The 13,501-nt window shown below is 43.3% G+C and overlaps 1 protein-coding gene across 1 annotated transcript in view; it reads right to left on the bottom strand.

Annotated features, from left to right (window-relative positions):
* Positions 1–7,576, bottom strand: part of LOC110488130 (neurexophilin-1) — a 65,039-nt gene extending 57,463 nt beyond the window's left edge. Inside the window, exon 1 of the mRNA XM_021560163.2 lies at positions 6,869–7,576. Coding sequence (XP_021415838.1) covers positions 6,869–6,922 — 54 coding nt within the window. The 5' untranslated portion in view covers positions 6,923–7,576. The remainder of the gene's footprint in view (positions 1–6,868) is intronic.
* Positions 7,577–13,501: the final 5,925 nt, after the last annotated feature.

The raw sequence follows: 13,501 nt of genomic DNA, 5'->3' as shown, positions 1-13,501 counted from the left end.
CTGCTCAAGCCTGCCAGGTGTACCAGATGGGCGAGGGTTTCTGCTCTATCCTGCAAGGTGTACCAGATGGGTGTGGGTTTCTGCTCAAGCCTGCCAGGTGTACCAGATGGGTGGGGGTTTCTGTTCAAGCCTGCCAGATGTACCAGGTGGGTGGGGGTTTCTGCTCTATCCTGCCAGGTGTACCAGATGGTTGGGGGTTTCTGCTCAAGCCTGCCAGGTGCACCAGATGGGTGGGGGTTTCTGCTCGATCCTGCCAGGGGGACCAGAAGGGTGGGGGTTTTAAACGTTGGAACTATTCTATTGGTTCCAATGTGCCAGGCAAGCTCAATCAAGCACAGATAAGGTATTTGAAATAATTCAAATAGTATTTGAACCAAGGTAGGTCTGCTACAACGCTCCTCCTATCAAGAGGCTACAGATAGACTTCCCACAGCTCCCAGACAGAGAATAGCAGAATAGTGGAACAGACAGAGAAGAGTTCCCCAGAGGTTCAAACCTCAGGTCAGGCCAGGCCTCAATTATATTTTGCAGAAACAGTCAGTGCCCTTCAGTGGTTAGCTCCAAATATGACCCTAGACCTCTGAATGTGATTGAAAAACTAGAGCAGTGCACGGTGGGGAAAGATGGAGGCTGTTGTCATTAATCACATAGAATGCATGCGTACGAGCAGACATGGATGCACGCAAAAATGCACACACACACCCAGAGACACATAGTGTCAGATCCCAAATGCCTTCACAGTCAGGGGTCAGGGATATTTTGGTTGTTTAGATGGTATGTGCAGGTTAGGGGTCCGGTCATCAATGAAAGACTTCCAAATTAAAACACTATAAAAGATGACAACTGTGCTGTAAATATTTGCCAGCTTCCCCCAATAGGATTTGAATAAAGAAAACTGTAATGATCCATGCAGTCAAAAATGAACCAATGCCCGTCAAGGGGCGATTCCAACAACTATAGACCATTATCATTGACTTTCTGCCCCAAACCAAGGTCAAGTACACACACACAGCTTACTGTCTCCTATGCAGGGTGTTATTGGTCCAGGGAGGCTTGATAAAAGAGAAAGGAGTGTTGCCCCCAGGTCACACGTGTCATCATAAGTGGACCACCAGGTGTGTCATCATCAGTGGACCACAAGAGCAGTACAGCAGAGGAGCACAGCAGAGTCAGGTCACCTTGAGGTGTGAATTACAGAGGTGCACCACACGGGGTCTTCTGAGACACACACACACACACACACACACACACACACACACACACACACACACACACACACACACACACACACACACACATACACACACACACACACACACACACACACACACACACACACACACACACACACACACACACACACACACACACACACACACACACACAGACACAGACACAGACACACACACACACACACACACAGGTGGCAGGTTTCTCTTCTGAGACACTTCCAGTCTCTGATCGAAGGGTCAAAGGTAACTGAAGCATGTTTTTAGAGTCTAAATAAGATAGATACCAAGTTAATTCAACTTAAAGCATATTTTTCCCCTCCACATTTAAACCTAGATTTAAACCCGAAAACCAAGTAATTAGTTGAATTCACATTTCATAAAAACTCTATCAAAAATCTACCAAAATTGGATGTTGGGTATGAAGTGTACATCATATACGACCTCAGCTATATCAAGGAGCCAAGCAACTGACAATACATCATAATGCTGACGTATTGATATTAATTAATAAAAGATACATACATAGATCATTTCTAGGAAATATTCACAACAATAACAGATTCCTCTTAAAGTGTGATTTCCATCAAAGATAATGTGATTGCAGTGGATGGTCAACGGGCATGGAGACAATTGGTTGTATTCTAATGCTGGTCGAGAGCTACTTGAGTTCCTCAATGAAAGTAGATCCTTCACTGTTAATTCACATGTAACATAGCTGCTAGCGGACCACTTGGCTGTGCTGTGAAGGGGCTGGGAGTTTAATATAGGATTATAGTGCTGTGTGTTAAGAGACTGAACTCTCGGCCATGCCCCTTTACGGCTCTGCTCTCGGCCTACAGTATGTGGACTTCTGGATAAAGGTAGTGCTACAGTTTAGGGAACAGGGTTCCATTTAGGATGCAACCAATTCAACATAATTGACAACCTTATAGTCTTCCACACACAGTGTGCCCAGTGTAGGATCTCAGTGTAGCATCCTCTCTCTCCTCTCCCACTATTGTAGGTCTTCATTTTAGCCAGTTTGCTACAGCAGGCAAATAATCTTGCAGTAAAAGGAAATGTGAATTATTATGTGTATTATAATTACTGTAAATTGTTGTAGGGGTTGATACATTTTTCGAAAGGGAAAATCTCATCTGAAATTTCAAAGTGGAAATTACAAACTTCAGATGCTTTTTTTAATCCTCAAATACAGTTCAGGTTGGACATGTATTGCATTGCATGGAAGTTGTCTTGCAACAAGGTGATCAAATTAAGATCCTACATCTGTATATTTCCCAATAAATGGGAATGAAATGCCTGACAAAAATCATAAAGTAATTTGTGTTCAATGAAAGGACAGAATCACAATTGGACTGATATGCGTTCTTTGCTGATGTAATGTAATATTGCCTGACAAGACTAAAATGCAAGCAGTATTTCCCCATACACTGATCTGTGTGTGGCAATCCCTCTCCCACTGTGCTGACTGCTTGCTATGGCAGGGCTGGTCGCAACATCTACAGCATGTTCTGATGGTTTAATACTACTAACAATTAGGGCCGGGACGATACCAGTGTCGCAATACTTGTTAGTATTGTGGCAAGGAAACAAAGCACTAAATGGATTTAACAGCACTAATGTTGGAATCAAACTTCATTAGCTATGTTGTCATTCAGAGTCACATGTATGCATATTCCAAGCTATAGCACACAATATTTTACATACAGTAGGTTTTTAAAAGAACCAACGAGTTTGGTCTTCTTCGTGTTTTCATTTTTGCTATGGAAAAGATATTGCGGTACTTGAATCTTCACAGCTCCACTAACAAACAATGGTGAGAGGCTGGCCAAACATAGTGCACTATACAGGGAATAGAGTTCCATTTAGGATGCAGCACTGTCGGTGTCTCTCCCACTGCGCCAACTGCTTGGCATGTCAGGCCCTCTCGCCAGCCTGTTAAACAATGATGGGGTAGTTGTAATATGCCTGGCCTAAAGCAGTGCACTATTTAGGGAACAATGTGCCATTTAGGAGTCATTATGTCTGTGTCTGTCTGTCAGTCCCTCAGGAACAGAGCCTCCTCATTGCCCCCTTAGAGGAAGTGAGACATGGCCGAGAACCCCCACACACACACACACACACCTGCCAGTCACTGACAGCCCTGTGTTGCAGCCATAGGAGCCACCCTGCTACCAGTCATGGGGCCAGAGAACATGCTGTTGTTCACACTAGCTGTCAGTCAACAGAGTATCATCAGCAGCCCCTCTGCTGGGAGCAAAACCACCCTAAAAGCATGTCAACTATCTGACTGGGTTTTATTGGAGCTGGCTTGATCAGAAGTAAGATGCAGAAAAAAACACAAGCACACACACACACGCACGCACACACACGCACCTAGGAAGGCACCGATAACTCCCAACTAAGCCGAATAATGAATACAATCCTATTTTAATTACATTTTGTAGCCATAGGTGACCATATTCATGTGTGAATGCCGCCCTCGCAGAGAGGCGTGCGCTGTATTATACCACTGAACACCTGCATCAACTGTTCTTCAGAGCGAGCACAGTGTTATCCAGGTCAAGGCGCGCCCCGCTCAGACAAGAGGCTTAGAGACGAGACAAGAGCTTTTAACACGAAATAAAACCGTCAAAGTTCAACGGTAATCCCCGTAGGTATGGATAAACCCGACAGTTTAACTGGAACAGTTTAACTGTCTGGAAAATAATAATCTAGGTTTAGTGGAGCGCAGACATGGAGAGAGCAAATATCCAGGTGTAGAATTAAACTAACATGAACCAATTCGTAACTATAAGACAATATAATCAAAGATCTCTTTACAGTCGACTGAAAAAGCCCTACCTTTTTATGAAGCAAAAGACAAACTGAACCAAGGCTATACATTACAAAGACTACATTTTCATCCCAAAATCTGCAGCCAATATCATTATGTGAAAAGAAACCCTAATCAATTTGTAATATATCCTACCATGGAATATGTATATTGCGTTGTACTGAATTGATTAAAAAAAAACTTTTCCACAAATGTAAAATTAAGTAGTCCTAGGCCTATGCCTAAATTGACAAACCATTTCAGGGCGAAGAAAAGTTGAAAAGTGTCAAATGGCACTTGTCAAATTTGTCATTTCGAATTATTAGGCCTATGTGAATTCAGGTTTCATCATCAAGCCTACATCTTCATTGGTTTGAATGAACAAAACGGACTTTTAAAACATTTTTGCGTCCCACTGCAATGATGTGTTCAATTGGGACTCATTCTACCCGGCTGTTTTAAGACGCGTAAAACAACGGTCTTGAATATCAGAACCATGGACAGCTCCCGGTGCCGAATGAGAAAATCCACTTGATAATGCTCCTTGACTCGTTTGATTGGAATTCAGAGGTGAAATTCTATGCGAGAAGAGGTCAAATAAAAAGGGGGAAATGATTTTAAGGTGCCTAATCTATTATACGATAATATTCCGTTATACAGAGAAATGTCATTTGGCCTATAAAATCTGTGATTTTATGTTTACAGTGAAGAAACATTTACGTAGCGGAAAATTACAGGTCATGCTTTGGTCTATATGTTGCATCTGAGATGTTGGTGTTCACATCCTACAAGATAGTCTAGCTGTATCCTTATCAAAGCCCATATAAAATAAGCCCAGGTGTAACGCAAAATATAGATGACATTTAAATTCATTTTATTATGATTACTAAATGTTGCGAGATTTTTTAATTGTATAGGTCCTGAGCACCTCACTCTTAATAATTACATAAGATATCTTCCTGTAAATGTGTCAAAAATTGTAAAACCCTTTGTAGGCCTATCTATATGCTTACATTTTAAGCATAGCCCAACGTGCCATGGAAGTTTTCAGACTCATTTTAGATAATGTGGTAAAATAATACCCCACGGACAACTAACAATAACGACCTGTTTTGCTGAATTAAAATTTAAATTGGCTACGCAATTAAATCCTATTCCGTCAAGCCGATAGAAAACAACCAGTAAATGAATTAGCTTGATTAGAATAATTTTAGTTTGAATAAATGTCGTTTTGCGTGAGGATTATGCAGATGAAATAATTCGAACCATTATTTAAATGTCAATAGGACAGTTGTAAGAGAAGTCAGTTGAAATAGGCGTATTTCGTGAAATCTAAAATGTGTCGGGGAAAAATGTCCTGTGGTAAGTTCAAAGGAAATAGACAGAAGCCTACCCATTGTGTGTGTGTGTGTGTGTGTGTGTGTGTGTGTGTGTGTGTGTGTGTGTGTGTGTGTGTGTGTGTGTGTGTGTGTGTGTGTGTGTGTGTGTGTGTGTGTGTGTGTGTGTGTGCGAACTGTATATTACAAAACATTTGACTTACATGAATTTTAACACCGGGCAGTTTAGTTTGACACAGTGCTGCCATAGACCTGATAGCAATAGCCTCTTAAAGGAATAAACATTTATTTTGAGTTGCGTAGAGAGACTGAGTGAGTGAAGGGAGAGAATCCGCGCTCAATTCCAGTAAGAATCAAAGGAGGATTAATTTAGGTGTATGATGTGGCATCTGCTAGTCTTAGTGTCAAGTTAGCTGGGTTAGGGATAGGGAACAGAAGCTTAGGCAACACATTTTTGTGTGAAGACATTAGGCTACTATCCTCAAGGTGTCTGCAGAATTCACACGAAAGCCGAACGCTTGTGTGTTTATTTGATTTTTTTGCAAATTATAATATAGCCTACTTGGAAAGTGAGTTCATTTGAAATATTTAAGTGGCATTCCTTTTTTTATATCAGAGTCTTCCTGTTACTTTTTAACAAAACTTTGGTGCATGAGAAACCTGTGTTTTCTTTCCACTCAATGTCTTAGCATAAGTTAAATGATATCACATTATGCTCGCTTTGAGATCAGCAAGATGGAGCTGGGTTGTCCGGGCCACGCACCAAACAACTCTCCTCCATGTTGTGTGTATTATGACTGCTATGAGTGGGATCATTGTTTATGTGGCGGACCGAAAGGAAAAAGCGTTACTGACAAAAATCAAAAGGAGAAACTGAGAATTTGAAAGGTTCCTTCAGGTTGACGTGTAGCCTTCAGACGCACCTGCCGGTCGTTTTTGGTTTGTTATGACGCCCCCATGAGACGGTTTGTTGGAACTGCAGCACAATCTTGTCCGTTTTCAGCTAGTGTGCGGGAAATAATGTTTTAATTTTACACTTTAAATGTGTTATTTCTTTGACACATGTGTTTAAAAAAATCATCAGTCAAATATTAAATACTTATTCAGTCTTACAACCAAATATATTAATTTTGAAAATTAATTGGACTAATTAGTCCTATTATTTGGACACCATAGACCACAGTTCTGAAATAGAAACGCATACAGTAATGTTAAATGTCTCAGTCATGATGATGTGCAATTTAAACAGTTGTATTTCCCCCCAATACCCTGATACAGGACAACGGAATGTTTTTATGCAATGAACAGGACATGCCCCTGAAGTGAAGAGTTGTCTTCAATAGTTCTGTCAGTGATGTGCATTTCATAAGAAATCGTTTTTACACATGAGATTTTAGTAAAATGTGTATCTGAAAGACCACAAAACACAGAGACAACAGTGAAACGAAAACGTATTTATAAACACAAACAAAACCACTACTCACCAGGTAAAACGCTGGAGTTAGGAGTAACACCGCACACCAACACGTCGCCTGCATTCTTCCTGGTCTCAAACTTCCACTAGTTTCCCTTCGCTGGCTCTTTGTCTGTGAAGACCATAAATCCACGCGTTATCCGCTTTTACACAACCGTCAAGACCCTCACCAGCCTAGGCGAAAATGAAATTATACACCCCATGACCACTGAAGCTTAGCCTACACTTGGAGACAGATATTGGACGAGATGGGGGGGAACAAATAACGATTACAAAGGAATTAATCCAGAGAGCAGGGCTGAAGCAATGTCATAGTTCAATGAAAGATGAAAATTCGATTCAGAGCAAACATAAGGGATCAGTCCTTGATTTGATTGTCTTGCTGCCTGCCGTGCGAGTGAGGCTCGCCTAGCAGTTCCTTACTGAAAAGGAGAACAGTTAAAAGTAGAGTCAGATAAATAACGGACGCTTTATAACCGCGCCTCTGGAAAACGCGTGCCTACAACACATCCGGGCTGAGAGAAACACCGTAGCTCCACACATAATATGAGCGAGAGAAGAGGAGGGAGGGGAGGAGAGGAACGAGGGAAATATAAAAAACGGGGCGAGATTGGTCCGAGACGCAAGGATCACAGAGTAGTCTTTAAACAGCCACTATAGCTCGACGGAAAAGCTGTTCATTTACTGACTGGCGGTAGAGTGGTGGGGTTGGTTGATAGAGATAAACGAGCCGACATTCACAGAGAGCCACAGTGCGTATACAGTATGACTCCAGGACAAACAAACTCACTAGGCTATAGCACCAGCTCCCTCCCTCAATATGTATGGACAGATCACTGCCATATAAACCAGCACGGCTGGACAATGACATTGTTTTCTTGTAGACTATAGGTTATGTGCAGAATTTTGACTAACCAAATGCTAATGCATACAAACATGGACCTACTGTATATTTAGTAACAGTCTAAAACATATAATTAAATTTAGCCGTGAAAGATTAGCCTACATTGACAGAAGTGCTAAATGTAGCCTTATTGAGGATGTTCAAGACCTTGGAAGGGTTAAGCGGAACACTTTGATGTCACTCAAGTGGAAGGCGGGGCCAAAGAAGTAGACTACTTGAGGGACTCTGGGGTCTTATTATGTGGATGGTCCATAGCTTGACTACCACAAGTGCAAAGTCAATTCATGTCTATGTGCACATGCATGTGCGTGTTGCTATCATTGTGCAGTATCAAACTATACGTAAAGGCACTGTCAGAGTACAAGGTTAAAGGAGAGTGCACCACATGCTGAGTGTGTGATTGTTGCAGGCAGTATAGATAGATTCCTTTCAAATGCCATTCTGGAGAAAAAAAAGGAGGGGAAGAGAGGAGAGGAAAAGACAGGGAGGGTAGTTCTGGTTGAATAAATCGGTGGTCCTCTCAGTGCTATAACATTGTGGTGGTCTGCTACTGTCACTATAACTCACCCCTGGGCCTGATGGATTCCTGTTCTGAATGGCTTAGGTAGCCTGCACAGGAGAGAGAAAGAGAGGGAGAGGGACTAGCCTTCACAACAGCTGCAGCAGCACCAGACCCAGGGGGATAAATCTTTAGAGGCCTGCCATGATGCTGAATCCCAGCCTGGGGTCTGCTGCTACCCTGATACCCCTCATTCTGGAAGTACAGGACTGGTGCCCAAGATCCAGAGGCCCTACCAAGCGACGAAAGTGCTGGTTTAGGATCAGTTCTTACCTTTGAGTTCACAATGAATATGACTACTCGTGTGGACTCTAAAACGCTTAATATATGCAGACCCAGGTTTGAGGTTTCGATACTAGTGATTCATCAGGAAGTGAAGTGGAATAAAAAAAATGGGGACTTGGCCAATGTTTTCTTGGAGTATAATTTGCAGCATATGCTCCCGATGTGATTTATTGACACAAATACACAACGCATAGGACCTTCGCCAGGTCCTTGGCAATAGTCGCTCTGCCATGTTTCAGAGCCTAAAACATTTTTGAAAGAGAATAATGTCGGGGCTCAAGGATTTTCAAGGGCAAAACAGCATTACAGAGCATCAAATCAAATTGTATTTGTCACATACACATGGTTAGTAGATGTTAATGCGAGTGTAGTGAAATGCTTGTATCATATTGAAGAGTTACAACTGAACTAGTCAATTTTGCAACATCAGAGATACGAGAGAGAGAGAGAATCCATTGAAAGGCGCTATGTGAACTAAACACTGAGCTGCAACGTTCTCTTCCTCCTGATCCCCCCCCCCCCCCCCCCCCACACACACACACGCACACACACTTCTCTTTCTCTCTCTCACTCCAGGAGACACCCTAATTTAAAGGGATAATCAGGAGTTGGTGCTAATTTTCCCTGGCACACCTTTGGTGCCCATTCACTGCAGTGCAGAGCAACGGGCAACGAATTACAAACTAGTCACTTCCCTAATAGTCCTACCCAGGATGGAGGGCGGGACTGGGACGGTGAGAAAGGAAGGGGAAGGGGATGGAAAGAGGACTAATGAAGGGGAGAGGGAGAGAAAAGAAGGGGGCTGTGGAATGATCTGAGTGACGTTGGCAGTACGTATAGGAGACCGAGCCTGATCCGTCCGGTATTATGAATACGCCCAGCTGGCATGGCTCATTGCCCGATCGTCAGGGCAGATGTTGGGAGCAGAGGAGAGGGGAGCAGGTCCCTTAGCTTCAGGCCTAACCATGATGTGGTGGTGGCAGGGATCTGTGGCTGCCATGTCTATGCCATCCTGCCAGCCATCTGGCATCTGAAGTGCCCACTCCACTCCGCTCTGACTAGACACCCAGAGAGGGACAGACAAGTCTAACATTAGTTTTTACCCCTGACCAGAATGGATGGGTGGTGGGTAGTGGGAGGGTGCCTGGTGGGTTGTTATGGTGGGAGGGTGGGCACATCGATCTGCCATGTGTGGGTACAAAGTGCGGACTTCCTGGAGCTTGTGGCGGAGGCTGCCAATGTCTTTTATGTGGATGTGCGGTCAGGCGGGCAGGCGGGCGGGAACGTGCAGGCGGCGGGCGGATGGACGGAGGGATCTTGGAGATGACAGAGACAAATGCGGGATCAGAATGACGGTCACAGGATGCAGCTGGCAGCCATCACCATCGAGTACTTCCTCCTCATCACAATTAGACCCACTGTGTGTTACTGTGTGTGTGTGTGTCTGACTGACTGCAGCCTGCAGGCTCTTGGAGCCAGAGGAGAAAGACAGGAGGAGAAATGGAAGAGAGGAAGAACTATGTTTGAATGCTTGTCATTCTGTGGATGAAGTCTTGCAGATGCACTCCAAATTCTCTAAATGAAGGGAGAAGTGGGACAATTAGGGAAATGTTTCTAGTTTAAGCGTTCACAAAAATGGGAAATAAAAGGTTCTCAGCTGACAAAAAACATACAAGGAGCTAAATTCTGCTCCCCAATGTATGTCAGTCCAGGCTATTTATCTTCCAGACATCGTCAGCAGGAGCATCTGGCAGTGGCCTCTCTACTGGTTACATCACTGATGTCTTGAAAAACAGACACAGACAATTCAGCTAGTACTTATCTAGTACTTATCTAGTACATGGTTTTGTCTGTTGGATATTTAAAGTGATGTCAGGCATTCATCACCAGGCCTCGGCAGACATAAATAACTTTCCTGGAACCAACTGGCAAGTGTCTTCACTGACATTTTCAACTTCTCCCTGACCAAGTCTGTAATACCTACATGTTTCAAGCAGACCACCATAGTCCCTGTGCCAAATAAAGCGAAGGTAACCTGCCTAAATGATTACCGCCCCGTAGCACTCATGTCGGTAGCCATGAAGTGCTTTGAAAGGCTGGTCATGGCTCACATCAACACCATCATCACAAAAACTTTAGATCCACTCCAATTCACATACCGCCCCAAAAGATCCACAGATGACACAATCTCAATCGCACTCCACACTGCCCTTTCCCACCTGGAGAAAAGGAACACCTATGTGAGAATGCTGTTCATTGACTACAGCTCAGCGTTGAACGCCATAGTGCCACAAAGCTCATCACTAAGCTAAGGACCCTGAAACGAAACACCTCCCTCTGCAACTGGATCCTGGACTTCCTGACGGGCCGCCCTCAGGTGGTAAGGGTAGGCAACAACACATCTGCCACGCTGATCCTCAACACTGGGGCCCCTCAGGGGTGCATGCTTAGTCCCCTCCTGTACTGTACTGTTCACCCATGACTCCAGTACCATCATTAAGTTTGCTGATGACACAACAGCGGTGGGCCTGAACACTGACAACGATAAGACAGCCTATAGGGAGGTCTTCAGAGACTTGCCAGTGTGGAGCCAGGACAGAAACCTCTCCCTCAACGTGAGCAAGACAAAGGAGCTGATCGTGGACTACAGGAAAAGGAGGGCCAAACAGGCCCCATTAACATCGACGGGGCTGTAGTGGAGCAGGTCGAGAGTTTCAAACTATCATGGTCCAAACACACCGAGACAGTCGTGAATAGGGCACGTCAACACCTTTTCAGGAGACTGAAAAGATTTGGCATGGGTCCCCAGATTCTCAAAAAGTTCTACATCTGGTTGCATCACCACCTCGTATGGTAACTGCTGGGCATCTGACCGTAAGGCGCTACAGAGGATAGTGAGTACGGCCCAATACATCACTGGGGCCAAGCTTCCAGGACCTATATGCTAGGTGGTGTCAGAGGAAGGACCAAAACATTGTCAAAGACTCCAGTCAACCAAGTCATAGACTGTTCTCTCTGCTACGCCAAGCGGTACTGCCAAGTCTAGGTCCAAAAGGCTCCTTAACAGCTTCTACCCCCAAGCCATAAACCTGCTGAACAGTCAATCAAATGGCCACCCGGACTGTTTACATTGAACCCCCCCCCCCCCCCCCCCCGCTGCTGCTACTCACTGTTTATTATCTATGCATAGTCACTCTACCCCTACCTACATTTACAAATTACCTCTAACCTGTACCCCCACACATGGACAGTAAACTTAATGTAAAAATCTAAAGTAACACCATAGAATAACAATAGTAGACACTATATACAGGTGGTATATAGTGTCTACTATTGTTATTTTATAGTGTTACTTTTGATTACATTTTTTACATTAAGTTTATTTCGTAAATATTTTCTTAACTCTATTTCTTCATCTACATTGTTGGTTAAGGACTTGTAAGTAAGCATTTCACGGTTGTATTTGGCGCATGTGACAAATAAAATAAGATTTTTATTTGTCTTCTATGAAGCAGAGAGAGAGAGAGAGAGAGAGAGAGAGAGAGAGAGAGAGAGAGAGAGAGAGAGAGAGAGAGAGAGAGAGAGAGAGAGAGAGAGAGAGAGATATGCCAAAATGATCAAGTGCTTCAAATTTCCTCTCTCTCTTCATCAAATTTTCCTGGATCTTCATAACTCAGAGGTCGAAACAAGAAGTGGTATCACAACAGAAGTTAATTGATTAAGTTGATTAAGGAGCATGCACACACACACACACACACACACAGATGGAGACATGATCATGAGAGGAGCTGAATGGCCGGTAGTACCAAGGCCACACAGACGAACTGTGGTTAGTCTCCCTGATCAATGATTACAATTGTGACAGTGTGATGACTCTGGTTGATTAAGACCGAAACGTGACTTTAACAAGCAGAGGAGAGGACAATCAACTGATTCAGTGGAGGAATGTCATTTACTGTGAACCAGGGCATGGTCAAATATAGTCCACTAAACAAGGAATAGGCTGCTGTTAGGGACACTTACTAAATTATGTTGAATTTACATAGAAACAACATGGTAACAATATCTACAAGACCATTACCTAGGAATGACCTGTAAATGTAAAGCACAATCCTGTCATGACTGGCCTGGAAAACCATTCCCAGAAAGGCATCAAATCGGTACCAGTGGTGCTCTCTCATGGAAGCTTTATGTTCCACCTAGGAACAAATATGATTAAGTAATCCCTGTCAAAATCTGTTTGTTTAAACTAGAGATATGTTTATTTTTGTTGCATGGGCTGCGCCTCAATCCCGCCTGGTACCAGTTAAGAAAATCTGTTTTTACATGTATGAATCTGTTATGAAATGCATTTCTATGGGCTAATAGCAGTAAGGCCAAATTCAATGTTTTATCTAATATTTTTTATATATATTTCAAAAGGCAAAAGCAAAATGATCCTTGGCATGATCATTTTCAAACAATCCGCCCCAGCTTAGACTCTTAAAGATTAAGAAACATCTTCACACTATCGCCCAGGCCAGAGAGAGTGTGATTTGAAATGTACAGTAGAATAGCTCCAGTTGCTCAGACTTCACTAAAGCCCCTTCTGTCGTCTGACGTCTCTGTGTGTGTGTGTGTGGATAGCTCTTTCTGACCTAAGTGTGTCCTGGGTCTGAGTTTCTCACAGAATCTGCCGTCTTCAGCTGAGTGTTTCTATATCTATATTTTCTTCTGTGCTGGAAGAGGGGAGACATATATTTTCAAAGACCTAGCTGGAGAGAATGGTCAGAATGACATCTTAAATAGTGTTCTAGCTCCATCTAGTGGTATAGACTGATATTACAACATATTCACTTTTTAATACGGGTGCATACTGCATGATGAGAGCCTTGTCATAGAGGCTAATGACACAA

This window comes from Oncorhynchus mykiss, chromosome 32, assembly GCF_013265735.2.
Source record: "Oncorhynchus mykiss isolate Arlee chromosome 32, USDA_OmykA_1.1, whole genome shotgun sequence".
Classification (NCBI taxonomy): Eukaryota; Metazoa; Chordata; class Actinopteri; order Salmoniformes; family Salmonidae; genus Oncorhynchus; species Oncorhynchus mykiss.
This window is presented reverse-complemented; position numbering and strand designations above follow the sequence as displayed.